The sequence below is a fragment of the Mustela lutreola genome, chromosome 16 (assembly GCF_030435805.1).
Source record: "Mustela lutreola isolate mMusLut2 chromosome 16, mMusLut2.pri, whole genome shotgun sequence".
Taxonomy (NCBI): domain Eukaryota; kingdom Metazoa; phylum Chordata; class Mammalia; order Carnivora; family Mustelidae; genus Mustela; species Mustela lutreola.
In genome coordinates this window covers 58,892,925-58,902,420 of record NC_081305.1, presented here as the reverse complement: position 1 = coordinate 58,902,420, position 9,496 = coordinate 58,892,925, and the positions used below count along the sequence as shown (strand labels likewise).

General features: G+C 55.8%; 1 protein-coding gene across 4 annotated transcripts; it reads left to right on the top strand.

Moving 5' to 3' along the window:
• The first annotated feature begins 234 nt into the window (after positions 1 to 234).
• CEACAM16 (CEA cell adhesion molecule 16, tectorial membrane component) lies at positions 235 to 9,051 on the top strand. 4 transcript variants are annotated; one of them, XM_059152899.1, is made up of 9 exons: positions 235 to 411; positions 487 to 615; positions 872 to 1,004; positions 2,142 to 2,486; positions 3,030 to 3,305; positions 4,265 to 4,543; positions 5,331 to 5,391; positions 6,710 to 7,036; positions 8,814 to 9,051. In XM_059152899.1, exons 3-9 carry the CDS (start codon positions 968 to 970, stop codon positions 8,938 to 8,940), a joined length of 1,452 nt encoding a protein of 483 aa, XP_059008882.1. In that variant the 5' UTR covers positions 235 to 411; positions 487 to 615; positions 872 to 967; the 3' UTR covers positions 8,941 to 9,051. The 4 variants fall into 4 exon arrangements, with proteins under 4 accessions (XP_059008882.1, XP_059008881.1, XP_059008883.1 ...); XM_059152898.1 differs by having other exon boundaries at positions 236 to 411; positions 834 to 1,004; XM_059152900.1 differs by having other exon boundaries at positions 237 to 411; positions 834 to 1,004; positions 5,349 to 5,391.
• The last annotated feature ends 445 nt before the right edge of the window (positions 9,052 to 9,496 follow it).

Here is a 9,496-nt window from a genome sequence, read left to right as displayed (position 1 = left end):
GGGACCATGGACTAAGCCCAGGGCCACTGCCCCTTTAACGGCAGTCACACCACCCAGACCCCGTGTGTGCGGCCCCAGCCTGCCAGGGGCTGTCCATCTCACTAACTACTGGCAACAAACTTAAGCAGGGTCTACACGTAGACTGCTTTTTGGAGCAGCAAACAGAGACTCAGCAAGGGGCTGCCTCCAGCCCCACCTGGGGAAAGAGAAGGGCCAAGGTCAAAACCGGACCCTCTCTGGCTCCAAGCTCTCCACACTCACACTTGACAGGCAGGGAAAACAAAGCTGAAGAAGGGAAGAAAGAATGTGGGTTTCTCAGCCCCAGAGAAAGTGTGTAGCCACCCCACCTCCCTCCCTCTGTGTGGCTTTGGAGACAGCAGGCTTCAAATTCCCTCTCCTGTAGGAACTTGGGTGAGTCAGAGCCCCTGCCCAGTGCCTCACTTTCCCTATCTGCAAACAGAGTTTCTAACAATGCCCACCTCGCAGGACATGCCCTGAGAGGACAGCTGAAGATCCCCCACGTTCCCTGAGGCCGGGAAAGGACAGTCACTGCTGACTGGTTTTATCTCTCTGTGACCCCCGATTTCACCAGGGAGGCTCAGGCCTGGGCCCCGGGTAAGAATTGCCCTAAAATCTTCCCCCGCACCTCCCCCCGCCTCCCTGGCGACCTGGTTCTTCTCCTGGTACCAAACCCAGGCCCTTGGCACAAAGAAGGTTAGGCAGTGCCCCAGGAGGCCTGGCCAGGTCATGGCCCCTGGCCCGGGCCTGCCACACCCACTCTGGTACCCACACGGGGCCCCAGATCCTCGGTGACTCGATCCCTCCAAATTCAGGTGATCTCCCCTGGCTCCAAATCACCGAACCCTCCCAGGTCCCACGCCAGACGGAGCCAGGTCCCCACCGGGAAGGGCCTCAGAGCACCGGGACGCCAACACCGCTGCCTTGCAGACCAGATTGGGGGCGAAAGATGGCACTGACTAGCCACAGCTGGCTCTTCCTCAGTGGTGAGCAAGAACGGTACCCCCACAACCTCCGCACCCCATCAACCCCAGGGAGGGCGGGGATCCCTGCAGCCCGGGAGAGGGAAGGTGGGAGCTAGAAGTCCAGCAGACTAGGTCAGGAGGGCATCGCTGGCTCCGCTGGGAGGCACTGGCGTGGGGCTGACCGGGGAGGCTTGCAGAGTGAACCTCACAGATTTCTAAGATCAGAGCATGAACTAAGGCAGGGGAGCCACCGAGCCTCCTTGGAACCTTGGCTAGGGTGCTGGCAGTTTGGCCTCTCTTCCCGAGAACGTGGCTTGGGGCAACGGGCCCCCTTCCCCTTCTCAGCCTGTTTCTTCATCTGTGAAATGGACTAAACTCACAGGGTTGTTTGAAGGTCAGAATAAGCAGCATTGGCTAGCACTGGCCGTGCCCTTGGAGCTATTCTAAATGTTCTCCCTATGGGAACAACAACATTAGGGAGGAGGCCCGCTCACGACCCCCACTCCATCAACGAGAGACCTGAGGCTCAGAGAGGGGAGGCCACTGGCTGGGGTCACACAGCCAGTAGTGGTAGGGCTGAGTGCTAGACCCAGAGCCCTCACCCCTAGCCATGCTTTATCAGCCTGGAAAGTACCAGAAACTAAGCCAGCCACACCAGCATTTCTTCCCCAAGAACCTGCATGGCCACCCATTCCGGGCAACCAATCGCACACAGTTCAAACCCAAGCTGCCCTGACCAGCCAGTTGGGTTTGGAGCTTATCTTCAGCCAGTAAGGAAAAGGGCAGAGTCAATTAATCACACTCCTACTAGCTGCAGGGGTCAGACCTAGAGAGGCAAAGGAAAAGCACTGGACTAAGAGTCATGGCCCAGAGGCTAGACAGGCCTGCCTGATTGTGTAAGCCTTGGTTTGGTGACTCTCGCCCCAGGAAAACCCTCTCGTGGGCTGAGCACGTGCTACATGCCAGACCCTTGGCACAGCCCATCCAATTCAATCCTCAGGCCTACTTGAGGACCAAGACCCTATGGCTAGCTAATACTTAGTGAGCACTTACTGTATACCAGGAACCCATGGGCCAGGACCCCGCATCTCCTCCTCCGTTGAAGGGGGGCCATGGTCAAGCTCGGCTCATCCCATCCCTCTGGCTCCTTTTCCTCAGCCGCTTTCCTGAGTGTGGGGGCCGAGATCTCTATCACCCCCGAGCCTGCCCAGCCAGCCGAGGGGGACAACATCACACTGACTGTCCACGGGCTTCTGGGGGAGCTGCTTGCCTACAGCTGGTATGCAGGGCCCACTCTCAGCCTGAATTACCTGGTGGCCAGCTACATCGTGAGCACGGGCGACGAGACCCCTGGCCCAGCCCACACAGGGCGGGAGGCTGTGCGCCCCGACGGCAGCCTGGACATCCACGGCGTCCTGCCCAGGCACTCGGGCACCTACATCCTGCAGACTCTCAACAGGCAGCTACAGACGGAGGTGGGCTACGGACACTTGCAGGTCTATGGTGAGACACCCCTCCCGTCCCCCCCCCCCGCCCCAGGCTCCCCTCTGCCCCAGCCAGCCTTCCCATCTCCTTCCCAGTCCCTCTTAAAAAAAAAAAAAAAAAAAAAAAAAAGTAAAAGCTTAAAACCATTAAAAAAAAAAAGACAAAATAACATTAAAATGCTCACCTCGAGGCGCCTGGGTGGCTCAGTGGGTTAAGCCTCTGCCTTTGGCTCAGGTCATGATCTCAGGGTCCTAGGGTCAAGCCCCGCATCAGGCTCTCTGCTCAGCAGGGAGCCTGCTTCCTCCTTTCTCTCTGCCTACTTGTGATCTCTCTCTGTCCAGAGAGAATAAAAAATAAAAAATAAAATCTTTTAAAATAAAATGGTCACCACCTTCAGGATGGCTTCCAGGACTACACCAGCCTCCTATCCCATTTGTTGTCCCTCCAGCTGGGGGTCCTGGACACCACCAGGATCCAACCATGCCCCTGGACAGGGGAGGGGGATGGTTGGGGGAGCAGGCAGTGCCCGGCCCCCTCCCCCTCTGTCTCTTGCCCCCACAGAGATCCTGGCCCAACCTGTGGTCATGGCCAACGACACGGCACTGGTGGAGCGCCGAGACACCCTGCGCCTGACGTGCAGCAGCCCCAGCCCCGCTGAGGTCCGCTGGTTCTTCAATGGCGAAGCCCTGCCCATCGCCATCCGCCTCGGCCAGTCCGCCGACGGCAGGGTGCTGACCCGGCACGGCGTCCGCAGGGAGGAGGCTGGAGCCTACCAGTGTGAGGTCTGGAACCCAGTCAGTGTCAGCCGCAGCGAGCCCATCAACCTGACTGTGTACTGTGAGTCCTCCTGGCCCCACTTAGAAATACCCAGTGCCCAAACCTCATAGATGGGTAAACTGAGGCCAGGAGAGGGCGCCTGAGGGCACACAGTGAGTCAGGAGGTGAACTGGGCTTAGGAGCCAGGGATCCCTCTTAAAATGCACTAGACCCATCTTCCTAAGGACTAAAAACCACCCGAGAAATGGAATAAGCCTTCAGCCGGAACCAACACCCGCAAGAAGGGACCCAGGGCTGGCGGGTTTTGAAAGGGAGGCGGGAAGTGAGTGGTGGGGGGGAGGGGAGATCAAACAGAAAAATGTAACCAAAGCATGGAGTCATTCCCAGGGGCAGCAGATCCGCAGTGTGGAATCCGGGGCAAGTAAATCTCGGAGGTACGCAGGGGCCGCTGATGTAGAAAAACTTGGAGCCTAGAATCCTACGACCACGGAATGCTGGATTTAAGAAGCCCTGAATTCTAGACTCTGAGAATCCTAGAAACTCTAGAAACAGAGATTCTTAGAATCTTAGAGTCGAATTCTAAAATCTTAGAGCCACCCAATCCTAGAATTTTAGAAACCTAGATTTCTAGAATCTTAGAGCCCTAGAGCCTAGAAGCATTGACTAGAAGCATTGACTCTTGGAGCCCTAGAATTCTATAGACTCTTAGAATGCCTTATGAGAAACCGATAGTCTAGTCTTCTTCTTCTTCTTCTCCTTTTTTTTTTTTTAAGGGGGCCATAGATTTCGAAAATATCTTGAAATTTTGTCTGGCCCCACGTCCTCTTTTTACAGAAGAGAAAACAAATCCCCGGAAAGGGGAAAGTGATTCTCAAGATCCTAGTGCAAATTAGAGATCTGTGTGGGATCTGAAAAGACCAGAGCTCTCTCCCTCCACTAGGCCCACATGTTCCCAGGGGTGCCCACCTCTACGCCCCTGTCCCTCCACTGCCCCGTCTCTCTCCCTCCTGCCCCCACAGATGGCCCAGAACGCGTGGCCATCCTCCAGGACTCTACCACCCGCACGGGCTGCACCATCAAACTTGACTTCAACACGTCCCTCACCCTGTGGTGTGTGTCCCAGTCCTGCCCAGAGCCCGAGTACGTGTGGGCGTTCAACGGGCGGGCCCTCAAGAACGGGCGAGACCACCTCAACATCAGTAGCATGACCGCGGCCCAGGAGGGCACATACACGTGTATTGCTAAGAACCCCAAGACCCTGCTTTCCGGATCCGCCTCAGTGGTGGTCAAGCTCTCTGGTGAGTCGCCCCCGGCCTGACCACCACCCCCTCCCCACGGAAGCCCAGATGGACAGTGAAAGGTTTGGCTGCAGCCCCAAAAGTTCAGGGTACCCTTTGCCCAGAAGATAATCGGAAAGTAAGAGAGTCTCAACCCATTCTTTGGCCAAGTGACAAAGTGGTGTGGCGGGGGGACCCCTCTTTGTTCGGGTGGCAGAAGGAGACACCCCCTACCTTGTCACCTGAACAGGAATCAGACTCTTCTGTGAGGGGTAGCGAAGTGAGAAAGGGGGCACATGTCTGTCTCACACACGGGGTAGAGTGGGGACACATTCATCTGTCCCTTCACATGCGTGCCCCACCCCCCTGTTCTGAATTCCCCCTGACGCAGCCGGGGAGGACCCCGCCCCATTCCCTCCATGCCGACAGCTGAACAACCATGCAGCCAACTAGATGATGCAGTTATCTGGCCCCTGTGACTGCGTGCGCGTGCATGCACGGACACACATACGCACACACAGCACACACACGGAAAAGCACAGCCAGTTGCTGGCAAGTGGAAAAACCCAGCCAGGGAGGCGCTGTCTTGCCTCTGTCCTCAGACAACCTGGGGGCTGGGGGTAGTGCAGACACAGCTGGTGTTTTGAGAGCTATCAGCATCCTCAGGGGACACTTTCTCATCCCCTGGGGATGGTGGCTTTGAGGCCTCATTAATTCTGCCTTGGTTCCTTCCCAAGTGGCCACCATCCCCCAAGGACAGTGAGAACAGTCCTTCCCTCCCTTCCTCCCCCTTCCCTCCTACTAACAGGCTGGGTCTCATCCAAAGGGTGGATACTCTTTCACCCAAAGCAGAAATGGCGTCCCCAGAGGTAAGTGTACCTCCGGCCCCACCCCCACCTGGGGACTTGGCAGCTGGTCTCGGCAAGAGACGGGGGGTATACCAGATGACCCCAGGTGCTGCCCCTAGCCCTGTTTGTGCGGGCCAAGATGGGGGGTGTCCAAGTGTGCAGGTATGTGCAGGGAGTGGGTACAGCACCCCCAAGGGACTCCTGAACGGTCAGCAACCCTGTGACAGGTGCCAGGCAGAGACAGAGGAAAAGGAAACACCCCCCCACCCCCATGTGGGGGAGACTCTGATCTGATGGAGGAGACATGGTCTCTGCTCTTGGAGAGATGATCCTGGAATAGGGAAGCATGACTTCCTTATTCAGGGTGCTGCCAATCAGAGAGAAGAGGCAATGCCTCATACTCCATGGGTTTTTAAGCAGTGATGGAGGAGACACGACACCCAGCTGCAGTGAAGCTCCAGTCAGATAGAGGAGACACTCACACTTGGGGACATTTCATAGTCTGACGGGAGAGATGTGGTCTTGAAGAGACATGGTCCTCTCTTTTTTTTTTTTTTTTTTTTTTTTTTTTGAGAATTCCTAGTCTGATGGGGGAGACACAGTTCCCACCTCTGAGTTACTCCCAATCTGATGGGGGAGTATAAGCCCCCCATTTTCTAGGAATTTCCTGTCTGATGGGATAGACATGCCCCAGTCCAACTTCTGGAATCCCCAGGCTGACTGGAGAGATCTATAATCTGGAATTTCAAATCTGATGGAAGAGACATGGCCTCCCACCCTTTGGAATCTTTCTATTTGATAAGAAACTATTGTCCCCACATTCTGAGGTCTCTTGGTTTGACAGAAGAGATACAGCCTGGGGTACATAACTCCCAACTATCTGATAAGGAAGGCAGGGCCCCCATATTCTGAGAATTTCCAGTCTGATAGGGGAGATATGCCCCCTCATACTCTAGAATTTCCCATCTGATAGGGGAGACGTGGGCCCTATATTTTGGGAATTTTCAATCTGATGGAGGAGACATGGCTTGACCCTCTAGGGTCTTATAGTTAAATGGGAGAAATATCCCCCAAGGGCTGGAAATTCCTAGTCTGATGGGGGCAGAGACAGCCCCCATTGTGGGAGAAGACACAACTCCCTGGCAGGCATTGTCAAGACACAAAACCCCCCTCCACTACCACAAAAGTCAGCTCCTTCCTCTGTCTCCTTCCTGGCACCCTTCCAGGGGGAGCACCTGCCAGTTGTGGGGAGGCACGGATGAGCTGGCTGAGGGGGGGAGGGGGACACTCTGCCCCGTGCAGGCCCAGCTGACCCAGCCTCCCCCCACTCTTTCCCCAGCCGCAGCAGTTGCCATGACAATCGTGCCTGTGCCGACCAAGCCGATGGAGGGCCAGGATGTGACCCTGACTGTCCAGGGCTACCCCAAGGACCTACTGGTCTATGCCTGGTACCGCGGGCCTGCCTCAGAGCCCAACCGGCTGCTCAGCCAACTGCCGTCTGGGAACTGGATCGCAGGCCCCGCGCACACAGGCCGGGAAGTGGGCTTCGCCAACTGCTCGCTGCTGGTGCAGAAGCTGAACCTCACGGACGCCGGCCGCTACATGCTCAAGACCGTCACGTTGCAGGGCAAGACCGAGACGCTGGAAGTGGAGCTGCAGGTGGCCCGTGAGTGAGCCAGAGAGCGCGGAGGGTGAATCTTTTCAGACACAGGCTCCCAAAGGGGCGCTCTGTCTCCTCCATAGTCTGGCAAACACAGATTGAGGGTGGTTATGCCTCCCCATCAGACTGAAAGAAGGGATTTTGTCTCCTCCATCTGACTCGAAGATCTCAAAATAGAGTTCTTTCCTCTTCCGTCCAACTGATGACCTAGACTAGGGGTAGACAGGCCTCCTCCATTAGACTGAAGGCTACTACGGGGGACTTCTGTGCCTTCTCTCTCACACAAGAGGTTCACCAGACTGAAGATTTTCAGAGAGGAGACACAGTCTGAGAGGAGGGCATCCTTTTCCCAGCAGATGCATAGACTCCAAAACATAGGAGATATTGCCTCTGCTACTATATTGGGAAGATGAGTTAATGATGGGAGTTCACCTCCCCCATCAGAACAGATGTGCAGCATGACGGTGGCTCCTACCTCCCTCTTCGGCCTGGGAGATCCTAGATCATTAGGATTGTGTCTCCTCCTTTGCATTACAGTAAGAGTGAGGACAGAATTTCTACCATCAGAGGGTAGAATTTTTCTCATAATGGAGGAAGTGAAATCCTCCATTAGAATAGAAGCTTCTAGATGGTAGGAACTGTGTCTCTTCCCTCAGACTAGGAGTTTCCAGTGGTCAGGAACAATGTCTCTTCCATCAGCCTGACAATTCCCAGATGTTGAAGACCATGTCTTGCCCATCAGAGTAGGAACTCCCAGGGGCCATGTCTCCTCCATCAGTCTGGGAGCTCCCAGAGGCAGGAAACATGTCTCCTCCATCAGACTGGGAGCTCCCAGAATCAGGCACCAGGCCTCCTCTATCAGACTGGAACCTCCCAGACTTAAAGACCATGTCTCCTCCATCAGACTGGGAGCTCCCAGAGTCAGGGACCATGTCTCCTCCATCAGACTGGGAGCTCCCAGAGTCAAGGACCATGTCTCCTCCATCAGACTGGGAGCTCCCAGAGTCAGGGACCATGTCTCCTCCATCAGACTGGGAGCTCCCAGAGTCAAGGACCATGTCTCCTCCATCAGACTGGGAGCTCCCAGAGTCAAGGACCATGTCTCCTCCATCAGACTGGGAGCTCCCAGAGTCAGGGGCCTGGTCTCTTCCATCAGACTGGGAGTTCCCAGAGTTAGGGACCATATCCCCCACATCAGACTGGGAGCTTCCAGAATCAGGGACCAGGTCAACCCCCATCAGACTAAATTTCCCTGGAGGTCCAAGAGCCATGTCCCTGAGGCAGGTTTCATCCCATTAGACTAGAAGCTCTCAGACACTGGGAACTAGGTCATTCTCCAGTCTGGAGTCTCCCCTCCCCCATCAGACCAGGTACTTTTGGAAGTCCTGAGTCAGGCATGGCATCACCCAGCTCAGGCATGAAGCTTCCAGGATCAGGAAATCAATCACTGCCAGGTACCCCCTAGATACCCTTCTTCATCAAACCCTGGTCCCAGGTCAATGCTGGAAGTAGAATGCTCTTCGATGGCAGCCATCCACCCCCCTCCTCCATGAAGGTTCGGGATTCCTTTTCACCCTGTCTCTCTTCTCACAGTCAACCTCTCTCCCCTGCATGAGGACCAACGCCACCTTCCTGAACCTGAACCTGGCACAGGCTGAGCGTGTTGAGGGGGGCGCGTGGGAGGCTGGGGGTGGACAGGGGAGCAGGAGGGGTGAGGGTCCTGGGACCTGGTCCTCTACCTCCCTGACAGCCTCTTCCACCCTTTTCCCCCATCCCCCCTCAGCCCTGGAGTAGCAGCACAGCTGTGGCCGTGGGAACCTCGGAGAGAAGAGCTCTTCATGCCACCCATCACCCCCATCTCCTCCCACTGGGTGGAGGACCACTTGCTCCCAGTGAGGATGCCAGACTGACCGTGGTCAGCCGTTCTCCTGCTTCCACACTAGAGTTAGAACTGACAGGGCCCTACTCCCTCGCTGAGTTGTCAGAGAGCCACAGAGACCATAAATGTCCTGGTTAACACATGCATGTGTCAGCCTCTCCTTAATGACCGTCAGCCCTGCCATTTCCCAGTGCCCACACTCGCCTCCTTCCCTACCCAGTGTGACTCTCAGTTTAGGTGCATGCGTGCACTGCCTAAATGACAGTGAGGAGAGTCCCTACTGCTCAGTGTCAGGGCCTCAGGCTCCTCCCACACCACCCAGGTTATATCTGATGGTCCTGCTTCCCCAGGAGCCAAAGACAGCCCCTCCCTGGGACACCAACAGAGCTGGGTTCTGTAGGACATGGCCCTCCCCTATACTGCACCTCACTCCACCTGGGCCCTGAAGCAAGATCGCTCATGCCACAACAGGAAGTGACCAAATTTCCCATGAAGTGTACCTTCTATCTAACCAAAGATGCTCCTTTGTATCCTCCATTGTCCTGAGATTACCCCCCCCCACCTCATTTCACTCTCAAACATTACCT

Excerpts from the sequence above, each read along its gene's own strand:
- CEACAM16 (XM_059152899.1), top strand. The coding sequence starts at position 968 with ATGGCACTGACTAGCCACAGCTGGCTCTTCCTCAGTG. Across the intron at positions 1,005-2,141 it reads CAGCTGGCTCTTCCTCAGTG|CCGCTTTCCTGAGTGTGGGG; the intron begins GTGAGCAAGAAC and ends CCTTTTCCTCAG. Across the intron at positions 4,544-5,330 it reads AGTGGTGGTCAAGCTCTCTG|GCTGGGTCTCATCCAAAGGG; the intron begins GTGAGTCGCCCC and ends TCCTACTAACAG.